The sequence below is a fragment of the Cylas formicarius genome, unplaced genomic scaffold (assembly GCF_029955315.1).
Source record: "Cylas formicarius isolate icCylForm1 unplaced genomic scaffold, icCylForm1.1 PGA_scaffold_4__25_contigs__length_36172078, whole genome shotgun sequence".
Classification (NCBI taxonomy): domain Eukaryota; kingdom Metazoa; phylum Arthropoda; class Insecta; order Coleoptera; family Brentidae; genus Cylas; species Cylas formicarius.
Genome location: NW_026844334.1, coordinates 30,070,261 through 30,086,166, shown reverse-complemented (window position 1 = coordinate 30,086,166; position 15,906 = coordinate 30,070,261). Strand labels below are relative to the sequence as shown.

Sequence of the window (15,906 nt, the reverse complement as noted above, 5' to 3'; positions counted from 1 at the left end):
GGGTCAAACAACGAAAGGATGAACACCCGGATTACCACCAATACATATATATATATATATATATATATATATATATATATATATATATATATATATATATATATATATATATATATATATATATATATATATATATATATATATATATATATATATATATATATATATATATATAATCCTATAATCCTAACGCGAAATGAAGGCGGTTTAGATGAAAAAAGCAATATTTTGAGCCTTTATGTTTATACTTATACTTAAAAAAAGGCAGATGCTAGTCAGGAACGATACGCAAAAATCGAAATACAATAAATAGTAATTTTTCAAAGAAACTTCCACAGGCTACTGTACATACTTTTTACAAAACTTCTGGATTCCTCTTGCGTCGGTTTTTGTTGAGTCGAACTTGCTGACGTTTCGCCAATCATCCTGTTGACTTCTTCAGAGTTTGACTGAAACTGGCTCACTTTTTACTCTGTACCTGCTTATATTACATATATTGTTAGAGGGAGGCGGAGCTAAATGACAGCAACCTATCAATCTCAACCGCAACTCAGGTCTTTACCTCAAGTCAAATTAATTTCAAACAAATATTTAGATTAAATGAAAAATCGCATACTCTTACTGTGTTGAAAATCAGGTATTATTAATTTCCTCACTTGCTTTTTGACTTGGTTTGAGTTTTGTTCATTTTCGAAGCTCCATTAAAAAGATACTAATTTTGTTTTTTTTTTTGGTTCACTCTAAATCATAGTCTTATGGACTCGATATAACACTAGCCGGGTTTGTCATTGAACGCTCGAGATCTAGGTAAAGATTTTCTTACCAACCGGAAACAGTCAGTGTTTATTGTTCAAATTAAGCCCTTTATGTTACTCGACTTCCTCATTTCTTAAGGTTTTTATCTCTTGTAAGCAGTGATGCTTATGCGAATGACACGCAATCTTACATATCTTTTTACCCCTCAATGCCGGAAGCTATCCCTGCCATTAATTACGACTTGCAAAACCATTCTGAAAAGCACTGCCTCCAAATAAATACAAGTAAATTCACTGTGATGGTGGAGAAAAACGTCCGTCGAAAGATATAAATATAGCGCACAAGTTATTCATCAATCAATTATTATGTGGTTTAGTTTTTGACTATGAACTGCGATTCACTAATCATATTAACAAAAATTTGCCATCCGGCTGTATTTATCTAAGGTTGGTCTATCAAAACAGGTCAGTTCTTATAAGACAAACGAAATATCTGTTTTGTGTGAATTCCTGGTATTTTCGCTCCATCGATGATCCATGCTTAAAAACCCAAAAATATCTCCATGGAAAAATAAGCTACAGATCAGATGTTCACAATATTAACGTGCGAGTTACACCGTCGTGTCATTTTTCACCAATGTTTAAATGTTCTTTTTTCTACCAAATAGTTCAGTTTCTACCTGTAAATATTGTAACCAATAGTTTAAAAAAAGTCAATTTTAGAAACATCTATTTTCATTTTTGTTTGGTAAGTGTGGTATAGTCTAACAAACTATATGTACTTTAGAGAAAAGAAATTTTAGTCCCTTTATTAATAATTATTGGTACTGGATGCTTGAGTGATTTTGTATGTCGCAGATATTAGTTATCTATCTTAAACGAGTTATTACCAATGTTTAGACTATATTAGGATTAGGATTTTTTGTTCGTTAATGCGTTTCTTGATGTTCTACATGTTTGGGACATGATCCACATTTCAACTTGTAGACTCTGGATTTCGGTTTTTTTAAGTTCTTCGTGATTTAGTTTTATTATACTTTAAAAATTTTCCTATGGCGTTTTCAGTCCAAAAAACAATCTTAAGGCCAAATTTAGATATATGTTTTCAAATTTTCTTGCTATGTTTTTCTATGTATTTTATTGTTTTATAAATTTTGGGTTCGATGTTTAATATGGAATAGTCTAGAGTTATTTGAAACTGTTTTTTAGTTATAATCTTATCTATCTACTGTTAAGTTCCATTTGTTTTATAATATTTAATTCGTTTTCATAATTTTCTGTGAAAAGTGGTATATTAAGTAGTCCGTGGAAAAAGAATAAAAAGCAGCCATTTTGTGTGTGTGTGTGTGTGTGTGTGTGTGTGTGTGTGTGTGTGTGTGTGTGTGTGTGTGTGTGTGTGTGTGTGTGTGTGTGTGTGTGTGTCAGGGTGGTCTTACTGTGTCCGTGTGTGGGGGTTTATGGTAAATGGAAAAATCTAAAGAGGCATGTAGTTCTGTCTCTACGGTAAATTTTATACGGTTATGTATGAAGTCAATATAATTCAAAAAGGACTGTAGTTGTCTTTCTGTTCCGTTGAAACAAGCAAAAACATCATCTGCAAAGTTTATGCAAGTAGTGCATCCTTCTTTAGCAATATAACTAACTAATAAGTCTTGTTTTATAAGAGGGTTGACTTGTGTCTGAATGTGAATGTGAATATTGTCTATTATGTTTATTACGTCAATCGGTGGAATGCTAGGAAACTAGAATTGCCTTAGGAGAAATTTTCTTTAATCTTGTTGATTAGTTCGAACCAATTTCTAATAACATATTTAGATTTAAAGACAATATGATATTCTAAAATTTTTATTAATCTTGTTGAAAATTTAACTGTTGGTGCTGTTACAAGAAACTACAAGCCTTATTAGCATATCCTGTTTGTGTAATTCAATTAAGTAATATAATTATAGAGTTCAATGATTCAAAATTATTAGTTTTTTAGTTTTATCAATTTATAAAACAACAAAATACATAGGAGAACCTACGAACAAAATTTCGAAACTATCTAAATGTGATCTTCAGATGGCTTTTAAACAACAAAACTAAATCACGAACCACTCAAAAATCCAGAGTCCTAAAAGTTAAAATGTGAATCAATTACTAAATGACCAATTGCATTTAAACGCGATTTAAAAGGGTAATTGAGAATCTATTACTACCTTTTTATATGCACATTTGATGTCGAAATATGGTCATATTTATTAAAGGCACGGTGTTGCCGAAACAGCTGTTGTAAACTAATAAATAACTGTGAAAATCTGAACATTCTTTTGCTCTAATTTAATTGTGCCTTATTTAGTAATTTATTTTTATTCATTTATTTATATGGCACTATTTCTTCAAAACATGTTACTGAGCATATATCAGGCGATTTAGAACCCTTTGTTTTTCAAAAATTGAAATTTATAACAAACGAAAAATACAACAGGGAACTTACTTCACTATCGTTGCTATGCAATTTAAGTACGTAACCAGGTAAGAGGTCACGTCTTGCGTTCACGTCTTCCAATGCTAGGTTTGCAGCTGGCATACAAGCCTGACCCCCCTGCCAGCCGCCTTCCCCGGCTATTGGAAAAATTCCTCCAATGTGCAAAACATTTCCTTCGCCGTCGGTCCATTTTTCTCCTCCTGCCACAGCGACAGTCGCCCCCGTTATTGTGATTAGTAGCGCACAAGCCGCCCATTGTTGTATATGGTACTGGAAGCAAAAGAATGCGAATAGTTGTAAAGGAAAGAAAGAAATTTTTTCAACAAACTAAGAAAATATATATTCCGGTTACTATTTACAAATCTTCTGGATTCACCCTACATCGTTTGTTTATAAATCAAACTTTCTGACGTTTCGCCAATCATTCTGTTATCTCTAATCTCTAAAGATTTTCGATCCGTCAAAGACGAAATTCCGTTTGAGATACCAAGAGTTTATGGCATTCCATGTATATGAAGCAAAGAATACATTGGCAGAGCGAACGAGAAATATTAATTAAGCTCATAAAATATGAAAGAGATTTAAGACTAGGACAAATAAATTCATTAGCAGTTTCATGAAACTGAATATCAAATCTAGAATCCGTGAATGCAATTAATTGTTCTACCAAGGAGAATCTATAGGACTCTTAACCGCGACTGGTGAGACCACGTTCATGCCCTTCATTTCGCTCCGCCCCCTTCAAACAATATATATGTAGGTAAAGAGTAAAATGCGAGAAAGTGTAAGCAAAGCTCTGAAGAAGGCAAGAGGATGATTGGCGAAACTTGTATTTATAAATAACTGACGCAGGAAGAATCCAGAAGATTTTTAAATAGTATTACAGTAGTCCGTGGAAGTTTTTTTTTTTTTAATTGTTCCGGTTTTTCAATTTACCATAAAAACCGAGCTTCTGCAGATGGCTCCAGGAAACATTAACTAGGTAAACTTTGCAGGGTGTTTCAAAACTGAGATTTTGTAGAGAAAAGCAAAACACACCGCCAGATTTTTTTTTAATAACACAACCTACACATTTTTTATTTTCGAATTCCAGTAAAGAAGGAATAGGGTCGATCAATTTTGATTTAGACCTCTGATATTACATCCGCGTATGCCTATAGCTTCACCTAAATGCGTTGCAGCCCATCCGTAAAATCTATCAAATTATTCAATAAATTTTAAAGAGTGGCACTCTTTGATTCCAAGCTGACTACTATCAAAATTTTTAATCACAAAATTAATACGGTGGCTTATTAAGCATAAAGTGATTTTCTCTTTCTATTTATTATCGGACAACAGTCACAAATCAACACTGTTCTGAATTTTTAGCGAATTTTTTACTACATAAGTCATCTGCTTAAACAGATTACATCCTTTTGGTGAACTATTTACGTAGAGAGGGATATATTACAGAGTCAGTTATAGCGTTGCTACTTTGGGTGAATGGCTCCGATGCGTACGGTGCAGTGTGACAGTTCGGTTTGGTTCCGTGAGGTCACGGCTTAGCGAAGGCACTCTTTGACTTGGAACGAGGGTGAAAAGATGGTGTGGCTCAAGGCAAGCTGGAATAGTTCTGAAGAAAAACGCCATAATTATCACGTTATATTCTGTTTGCTCATCTGGTTGGTTATTCTTGGTTATGTTCTGTCGGCCCCGAAAAAGGTGTTAAGTTAATATGGAAGTTCTGTTTAGAAGTTAACTTTGAACATTCATTTACGTTTTTGGTAACTCAACCTGCAAGTTCCGGTTCTGCTTACTATCCATGAGTGAATTAGCCCGTCAGGAGTAGGACTTGAGTAAGGTCGTACAAACCTTTTTTAAATATCGATTGGCCTATATGTGAAACCTATAGTGAACTTTAACCTAGAGTATTTAATGTACAAGGTAAGTAACGTATCGCACATTAATTGATAATACTTTCGTCTACAAGGTTTACATAGCGGAAATCCCTTGATCAAATCGTTTACAGCTGTATTTTAATTATTTTGAGTCAACAATTATGGAGTTAGTGTTGTAATTATCAGTATCCTTTAGAGGAGTAAATTTACTGTTTTTATATATTTTTTTGATTTTCATTAATAATTCCAATTTCAAGTCGCAGGCTTCAAAACTGACATAACTAGGTGAACGCTTGGTGGCGCCCCAATCATTCTACAGAGAGCGTATCGAACCTGACTGTAGTCGAACAACAACCCAAAAACTCAAAAAAAGCCTAGCAGTTGCCGTTTTTTTCCTTAAGCCCCGTTTAAGAAAAGGGAACGTTACACAGTGTTGCTCTATACTTCTATTAGCAGCAGCTGATTTTGCGCGAAAGAAAATACTATAATAAGGGGTGTTATTTTTCGATGTATAGAACTTTAGGTTGCAATAAAACAACGATGGATTATTCGATTGACATGAATTTTATTTATCCGAAAGATAATCTTGTGGCCATTACATTTTAAATATGATTTCTGGCATATAACCGCCACGGCTGGCGCGGATGTAGTCCAATCTGGACGTCCAATTTTCGATGACTTTTTCCAACAATTGTGGTCGTATATCGGTGATAACACGGAATGTTGTCTTCCAAATGGTCAAGCGTTTGTGGCTTATCCGCATAGATCAATGACTTTACATAGCTCCACAGAAAGTAGTCTAGCGGTGTTAAATCATAAGATCTTGGAGGTCAATTCACAGGTCCAAAACGTGAAATTAGGCGGTCACCAAACGTGTCTTTCAATAAATCGATTGTGGCACGAGCTGTGTGACATGTTGTGCGGTTTTGTTGAAACCACATCTCCTGGACATCATGGTTATTCAGTTCATGAATGAAAGAGTTAGTAATCCTAGCTCTATACCGATCACCATTGACTGTAACATTCTGGCCATCATCGTTTTTGAAGAAGTACGGACCAATGATTCCACCAGCCCATAAAGCGCACCAAACAGTCAGTTTTTCTGGATGTAACGGTGTTTCGACATACACTTGAGGATTAGCTTCGCTCCAAATGTGGCAGTTTTGTTCGTTGAAGTAGGCATTCAACCAGAAGTGCGCTTCATCGCTAAACATAATTGGCTTCTGAAAATCGAGAACAACGGCAATCTCGTTTTGGGTCCATTCGACGCATTACTTGATGATCGTTTGGCTTCAATTCTTGCACGAGTTGGATTTTGTAAGCACGTAAACCAAAATAGTTCCGCAAAATCTTCCATAAAGTGGATGGACAGAGATCCAATTCCTGTGCTCAATGGCGGATGGCGGGTCTTCCTCAATGCTACGCTCTACAGCTGCAATAGCTTCTTCTGCACGCACCGTACGGCGTCTCTGGGGATGCGAGTTATCAATAAGAGTAAACGTGGTGCGAAAACGTTCCATGGTTAATCGAATTAACTGCTCTGATGGACGATTTTGTCGACGAAAAAATGGACGTAGTGCGCGATACGTATTCCGCACAGAACCATTATTTTCGAAATAAAATTGCACTATTTACAAGCGTTGTTCAGGCGTGAGTCTATTCATGATGAATTGCCAAACCAAACTGAGAATAAATCACTTGACATCTGTTAAATCGGTCGCCATGTTGAACAGTAATGCCAACTTAAAGTTCTATACACCGAAAAAAAAAACTCCCATTATTACCCTTTTTGAATAAATACTTTCAATCTAAGTAAAAGTCGAACTTTTTTGGGCTGAATGTGGCATTGAACTAAATCTAAACTCGAATGGCAACGGCGTGAAAGAAAAGGGGGGCAATTAAAAAAAAATAGACGGCAAGTAATGGGCATTCTTGTCTTTGTTATTATTATTATATTAATTAATAAATATTTTTTATATATCATTATTTTTATATTTTTTTATATAATATTTAATCCGCATACTTGAGCTGAAAGCAAATTAAATTTGATAAAAGTTCAGTACCGAGAATACCTACAATGGTTTAAGATTACATCAGACAATTTGTTATTAAAAGCAGAGATTTAAGTATAATAATACATTTGGAAGTTTGAGATTGTTATGCAAAGAATTTCTCAAAAAAGGAGCTAACGTGCAAAGTAGGTGAGACATAACCTTAAAACGATAAAATTAGATGATAAACGCCAGTTTTTAATTTAATCTTTAAGTAAGATAGATTTTTTATTTCGGACTTGGCTACTAAAAATTTTGCAATTTTTTTAAACTATGCAATTTAGTTTGCAAATTACAACATACTTAAACTTTACAATCAAAAATATATGTAAATCCAGTATATTATTGTTATAAAGTTAAAAACGATTTAATGTTTACATTCGGAGCATTAAATAGACTAACTCCGTCAAAAAAATAATGGTTTTTGAAGCTTGGTTAATTTAACTTGCATTATTTCCTTTAGTCTTCTATTATATGAGTGTATTTCTAACCTTTTTTTAAGTATAATTTTAAACTTTTTAGGAATAAATTGTGTTCAGTTTCATAAATTAAAATTAAATTTGCCGGACCGCTCTGTTTAACTGAGAACCAGAATAGAGTATTTACATGTAATCAATAGCATAACTTTGCGTTATTGCACTCATGCATTAGATTATAAAAGAAATAACTAAGCATGATTGTATTAAAAATGTTTAACTATAAAAACTATTTTTTGATTTACTTTTTTACAATTTATTAACTTCAGTTTATTTATACATAGCTACTTAAATAGCATTGCAATGCCGACTCCTAATAAAGTTAGTAGTATACCAAACAGCTTTAACCCCATATTTAAAATGTAGGCAATTAAAGTTTAATAGCATATAAGTTTTGAATATTGATAGAGATTGATCTATATGTAAGTTGCCTATGTTATTTATATTTTGAGCAATATTGTAAGAAGTATATGATATACAAAAGTGGGCCGAAAATGCCACCTTGCGACGCCGCCGCGCCGTGCGTAAACTTCAATGATCAAAATAAATGAGAACTAAAAGTTCAGATTTTCACGAAATTATATATTATGACATGACAATTGTTTCGACAACACCGTGTCAATCAAATGTAATATTTACAAACTATCTGCTACTATACATACCGAAAAATGACCATAAAACCTTAATTAATGTTGTGAGAATTTAAGTTCAATAAAGGAGAGGTATTTAAATCTTATTGATCGTTAAGCGATACATTTGAATGTCTCATCTTGTTAATCTCCATGGCTTCTAATAAATTAAATTTTCTACTTTTTGTGACTGTATGTCAAATATCAAAATTGTCGTCAAAAACGTGTTTTTCTGTGTTTAGGTGTGTAGCAAATTAGAATCTAGACTATTGTTTTTAGACGCTCTTTTATGTACGTTAATGGGTTTTTTGAAGGATCTACCTGTTTGTCCAATATAAATGTTAGGGCAAGATCCGCATTTCAACCTGTAGACACCTGATTTTTGAGATTTTGGACATTTTGTTTTCTTGTTTTTTAAAAATTTTCCTATTGTGTTGTTAGTTCTGAAAGCTATTTTTAAACCACATTTTGACAAATGTTTTGAAATTTTTTCACTAGGTTCTCCTATGTATGTAATTGTTTTAAATTGCTCATGTTCTGTATTAGGTTTCGGATAAATAGAGTTTAGTGTTGTCTGGATTTGTTTTTTAATTATAATTTTATCTATAATGGACAGATTGTAGCCAATGTTCAGTGCAATTTGTTTAATGATATTAAGTTCTTTATTGTAATTTTCTGTCGAGAGTGGCGTATTAAGAAATCTGCGTATAAAAGAGTGAAATACAGCCATTTTGTGTGTATAAGGGTGATTTGAGCGGTTATATATGACTGCGTCCGTGTGTGAAGGTTTATGATAAATAGAAAAATCTAATTTGTTTTGCTTTTTCGTAATAGTTAAGTCTAAAAAATTAATAGAGTTATCCTGTCCAATCTCGATAGTGAATTTTATACGATTATGTAATGAATTAATGTAATTTAAAAAATTGTTCAATTGTATGTCCGTTAAAACAAAGCTATCAGAAACATCATCCACGTATCTATACCACCATAAAAACTTTTACTTAAAGGATGTTCTAGTATGATATTTTCCAAATTATCCATAAAAATCTGGGTTTCCCATAATCAAACCTGCTTTAGAGATATAGATATAGTAGCAGGTAGTTTGTAAATATTACATTTGACAAAGACGCGGTGTCGTCGAAACAATTGTCATGTCAAAATATATAATTTCATAAAAATATGAACTTTTAGTTCTTATTTATTTTGTTAAATGGATTTTTCATCAAGTAAAAGCCACCTCAGGTCAACTTCAATGATGCAGAATATTCATTATTTAAGAGTAAAAACTGTATACGACCAGACAAAAAGGGATGTACTATATTGCAAAATCTAATAACATCATCTGTGACAAAGTGCTGGTTCACCACTACAACCTGTACTGAAACCGGAATGGTTGGGTGCTACAAAATTATGCACGTTTAAAAGCCTCTCGATTTGTTCCTCCATTACCCATTCAAGACAATGTTTGATTATCTACTTTAGGTAAAGGAAGAACTATAGCCTGCTTCCATAAAGGAAGAAAATAACTTAAATAAATAATTTTATTATTAATATTGTTATTATTAAAGCTCACAGTCATTAACTAACTGGTCGGGTTCATCTAATGGGCAGAAATTCCTTACTATTCTGTGGGTGTTTAGGATAATGACTTTTTTTTTGTTTTTATTAAATTGTCTGTTTTGGTGTAGTAGCCGCTGCATGATTAATAAAAAGAAAAGATGAAATGATGGTTAAATAGGTAGTCACGTCACATGTTAATTCATTAAACAATATATTTAAAAAGAATTTACAAAAAAATAAAATTATAATCACACAAGTCAATAGTATTTTCAAAACACCTTATAACCGTCAAATTTAAAGCATTTCTTAAAATATCAGCTGTAATGTTTTGGCAAGTTTCAAAAGCTAGTCTTCTCAGTTGACCCTCAGTTTCAGTTGTATTCATATTAAAAAATGCTATTTAATACATGGTGTAGTTTATTTTCACCCTACAGAACTCATTGACCATTTTTTTTATCTCTTTAAATAACACCAGAAAAAATAAGAACGAAATCAACAAATGCTATTTTTCTTGACGTATCTTCGAAAGTGATGAGAATTTTTCAGGTTTGTCAATAGCACGCTATCAACCTTTAAATTTTGCAACTTATTTCAAATTTAATTATCTTTGTATCGGTGGCACACATCCTGGGGTCTTCAAGATATGTTGTCAATTGTAGTTCCACGTATGGTTTGTTCATAGATATAAGAAAGTGACCAATTGCTTTTGAATGGGATTATTCAAGGGTGGTCATTAACATACAATGCAACAAGATTATTACCTAAAGTTTCGGAATTTTAATTCAGGTAAAATTGTGGTCCGTAATAGAAAATAATTTTATACCTACCTGTGTTTAATATTCTTTGGTTTGGTATATTACTTAGTTTAAATTTATTAGTAATCATTCTTATTTCGTGTGTAATACAGCGTGTGTTGAATCGTGTGCGAATTATGCAAAATATGTGCGAGTCTAGTGTATCTTAGGAGATGCTCCCGCCCAAATGTTGAAAACACTCTATTGAGACTACCGTTGAAAGTTGCTTTAAAAACAAACTAGTTCCAAACATCCCTCCTAATAGCGCCGTTGTAATGGACAATGCAAGTAGACAGTTGACTAAAACCCCTTCCTCATGTGACACAAAAGCAACAATCCAAAACTACATGTATAATAACGACATTTATTTTCACGAAAATTATACCAAAAAGCAATTCATTGAGGTTCTACAAAGCTTGAACCTACAAAAGGAATACGTCTGTGATAATTATGCAAAAAATCTAGGGCATACAGTTTTAAGGCTTCCACCTTACCACTGTATATTTAATCCCATTGAATATGTTTGGCGCCAACAGAAATCTGCCATTTGTCGTAACAATGTTTTTCCCCGTTTTAACTTCAATGTCCTCAAACTTAGAGAAACCGAAGTTTTCAACAAAGTGGGGCAAATTCTGTTAAACATATAAAAAAGGCAGAACAATCGTATATCCATATAATATAGAACAAATAATAATTAGAACAGGCGATGATAGCGATAGTGATACTGATATATTGTGTGAATAATTTTAAGTAATTTAAGTAGGTAATAAAAACAATTTGTAATTTTATTTTAGGTTTCAACATAAATACATACATTAATAAATAAATTTTGTTTAGTATCTTTCCTGACAAAACCCCAAATATTTAAATTCTAAGCAAAGTACCTGTTCGACCATATTTCATTCTTACAGCTTGCCCGGGTCTTTCCTTAATTCGTATCAGTTAGTCACTTTCTTATATCTATGAACAGACTTTACGCATTACTTTATGCAGGATAGCACTAATAAATCCTTGAGTTTCAAAATGTAAATAAACCTCACGGAGGAAGGCCACCCATTGCAGTTTGTTGTTTTGGCCACTGTCCAGCTAAATTGGATATCTTCCGTCAAGTGCTTTTCCTTCCCTTTTAATATTAACATTCCTTCTACCATAGATTTAACCTGGTCGGTAAGAAATGAGATGTTCTGCTTCATGATAGAATTAGAAATGATTTTATTCGCCGCCTTGCTATACTACCAATGTCTAAGATGACCGATTTTCGTAACTGTAGGTATAAATCCTTTTGCAACTCTAAATACTGTCATGCATGGTTTAAGGAATTTCAGCTGTTGAAGCTATGATAATGCTAGTACTAGCTTTATCAAGAAAGTACTTCCTGAGAGTCGCCAGCTGTCTGAGGTGTCTTTCATAGATATTTGGAATTCCTCTTTCCCCTGGTGTCACTGAAAATAGAATATTTCCATGGAAGATTGCGGATGATGTGAACTATGGTTTTAGAATTCCTTACGAGTTTTGGTGTCCAAAGCTATGAGTAAATACCAATGTTGCATATGCATTGATGGTTTTGACCATCTTCCTGCCTGAAAGTTTAAATTTCAACACTGAGCGGATCCTCTGGAAGTAAACACATCTAGCTGTCTCCTGTGCTGTCCTACGGTGCACCCCCTTGCTTGAAGGTATCTCAGATACTTATACTTCTCCTCTTCCTGCATTTTGTTCCTCGGTCTTTGGTAACATCATATCCAGTCTAGGGTATCCGTTATGTCCCAAATTGTTTTTTTTTCAAATGGCCCCCAAACTTTTAGATTGTGACCTAAAAAAAAAATATCAGACCCACTTCAGCATTTAGTATTGATATTATCTCGTGCCTAAATCATAATCCGTTTCCCATTTAGATAACATGGGATTTTAGCACTTTTTGCAGTTTATTTTTTTTTATCGAAACAAATATAGCGAAAAATACCGTTCGAACATATTTTGTCGGAAATTCCACGCTTTACAAAAAAGGCCTAAATACTTTTTCCGATAAATTCAACCCTGTAAAAGTTATTCTAAGATTAAGTAAAATTCATAAATAATAAATCTTTTTTTTGGAATGTAATTATGAAATAACTGTAATAGGCGTATAAATAACTATCCATTAACGTACCTTAACATAAATTTTGGTTTTTTAACAACTACCTTTATCAAATTTGTGAATTTAATGCAAATCAACTTAAAAAACTAAAAAACGTCACATTTTAAATTTATTCGAAGAAATGAATAAATCTGTAAGCTTGAGAAATCAATTGTTTCTTTTAGGAGAACCTGTTGAAACAATCAATGGCAATAAGTTACCATCGAACAAAAAAGTGTTAAAATTGGTGTTTTATTAAACACGAGAAGAAAAGAAAACACTATCAGCAAGTTATCAGTTCGTTGCAGAAGAAGTAATCAAAATCTGGAAAACGCAGGAATTCAAGTACAAATCACATCAAGATGTGTGAAAAAAGTAGTAAATAATTATAGAAGTGTACAGAAAAATCCAAATCCAAAAGCAGAAGGAGAATTTTCTGCACGTCTTGAAAAATTATTATTACAGTTAGTTCATAATTTTATTTAAAAAAGTAAACGATGAATTTATTTATGAATGCTACTTAATCTTTGAATAACTTTTACAGTACAGAAAGTATTTAGACCTTTTTTAATGTTATTTAAAAGGGAAACGGATTATGATTTGGGCACGGGTTAATATCAATATTAAGGGCTGAAATGAGTCTGATATTTTTTTTTAGGTCACAGTCTAAACGTTTGGGGGGCGTTTGAAAGGAAAAACTCAGTTTGGGAAATAACGGACACCTAATATCCACTGTGTATGACTTATCTCCCCTCTCCATTCACTTGATCTTGCACTTATCCAGACCGAACTTTATTAGGATGTCGCTGCTTAATTTATTTATTATATTTATTTATTTCATTATTACTGTTGTTATTAACTAACTGTTACTAATGTAAAACATTTATTGTTGTGGTTAGAAGTGCGTAAATGAATTTCAATTTAATTCAAAGGTAACTAAGAAATATTGTTTCCACTACTTATTCGTGCAACTATTTCCTATGTAGTTCAAGGAAGAAAAGGTCGTTTCAGTTATGCAAATGTAATCTAAAGCAATTCGTTTCCAGTTCGCGTACGCAAACTTATTTTTATTTCCGCTTCGAGATATGAAGAAATTACGATTGAGATAACAATTTATTGGAAAGTTGTAATATTTACTGAAACGACGCCGCTTTTGTTGAGCGCTGAAGTCAACCTGGCCGTAATTGATTATCGATATGTCGAGACATTCTTTAGCGGCCTTTTCTCCGTCAGAATAATCTGCCACTTGATAAGATTATTAAGTAGGAATCGCAATTTTCCGGCGCTGATAGTTGGGGGTTTCGACTGACGGATCGATTTCGTGTTCGGCACAGCTTGAAATATTAGACGTTTAAGTTGAGCGATTTATTTCGAAAGCACTCCGCCATAGAAATAATCTGTCGTCGAGATTTTTATTTTTCATTTGATTTAATCTTTACTCAGGCATCGTGATGGAGAAAAAAGCACCTTTAAAACTGGCACCAGCGACTGTTGGTGTGTTCAATTTGTATATATATTTTTTTAAGTAAGTCAAGTTCGAATAACAGTCCAGGTAGATCAAAATACTATCAATTTTCTTAGCTATCAGCCTATTGTTATATTTTTTTTCAATGGAACACCCTGTATATTTTTCAAGTAAACAATAAAACATGTTTTTATGATAACAATAGTTCTTTTTTACAAATTGTTTACATATTGGTGACAGGAAAAGACCTGAGTCGCGATTAAGATTATTTGGGTGCCGATTTCTATATATTCTCGGATTTTTCTTTGGAAGAATAATTGATTATATACAAGAATTTTGCTTTTATTGGGTGAGGTCCTGGTATTTTAAACGGTATTTTGTCTTTGATGAATCGAAGTGGGAAATCTGCTTATGTCGTTATATTTTTTTAGAACTTTTTATATATGGTCAGTGATACAAGGAAGAAGAATAGTGACAAGTGTGGGGTTGCTTTCGCACTCATTGTCTTTGGAAGGTTTTGGTGAAGTTCATTTTGCGATAGAAAGCTAATGTGAAAATTATTAGAGAGAAGAGCATATAAAAGGTGTCTCAGTGATGGTGGTATGATAATGCATTAAGGTATCGATCTGTGTGGGTAGGTTTTCTGTAAACAGAACTAACCAATGTTAGGTCTAATTTTCTATTGATAAGAATATCTTAGAAAGAGAGATTATTCATAGTTTCCAATTCAATGATAAAACGTTTTTTTCTTCGATAAAATTAAAATTATACCCAAAACTAATCTACTCTTCCAGCAATGAAAAATCCCAATAGAAGGAACTAAACAATCTTAACCGCGGTCCAGCACTTTACCTTTCATCATCTTCATTGTTGGCTCAAATTTTAAACTGATTCATCTAAGGTATTTCAATATTGTTTTAAGCTCTCTCTTTAGGTATAAAAGAGATACTCTTGTCATCTATTTATTTTGCACATCTCGCATTGGTAAATGAAAAAGTTCCGTATATGTCTAAATATACACTGAAAGGCAAATTCAACGATATATTTTATGAGAGGTCTACAAATCAAAGCTTCTGAATTATTGGTCATCATCTTCAGAGCGAACCCTATTTACCAAATAAAACTGGCTCAAGAATAGTTAAAATATCTGAAGCGATTTTGAAAAAATCCTGTAGAATAAAAAAAATTAAATCATGGTATTTACACAACGCCCAGATAGGAAAGGAAGACCATCTGAGATGTGTAGTGGGAAGACATAGTTTACACAACGTAACAAACGATAATGGGGACAGATTGGCAGACTTCGCAATAGCAATGAACATGTCGGTTAGGAGCACTCAATTCCAAAGAAAGAACATCCATAAAATAACATGGGTATCCAACGATGGAGTAACGCAAAACCAAATTGACCACGTCCTGATAGATGGTCGTTTTTCCAGTAATATTGAAGATGTCAGAAGCATGCGGGGGGCAGATAGTGACTCAGATCATTTCTTAGTAAGATCCAAATTGAAAGAGAAACTGTCCACCAAAAGATCAAGCACGAAAGAAACGAGGAAAAAATGGGACATAAACAAATTTACAAGACTTCAAAAGGTACAAGAATATAAAGAAGCAATTAGGAACAAAATGCAAATGCTACAAACTGAAACTACTGAAGAAAATGTTGAAGTCGAATGGCAACAATTAAAGACGATAGTAAGAGAAGCAGCTAGT

General features: G+C 33.0%; 1 protein-coding gene across 2 annotated transcripts in view; it reads right to left on the bottom strand.

The window, feature by feature from the left end:
* The window catches only part of LOC132700417 (gamma-aminobutyric acid type B receptor subunit 1), a 476,519-nt gene that overhangs the window by 378,020 nt on the left and 82,593 nt on the right, over positions 1–15,906 (bottom strand). For both annotated transcript variants that reach the window (XM_060667722.1, XM_060667723.1), the window contains exon 2: positions 3,232–3,492. In XM_060667722.1, the coding sequence (XP_060523705.1) occupies positions 3,232–3,492 (261 nt within the window). The remainder of the gene's footprint in view (positions 1–3,231; positions 3,493–15,906) is intronic.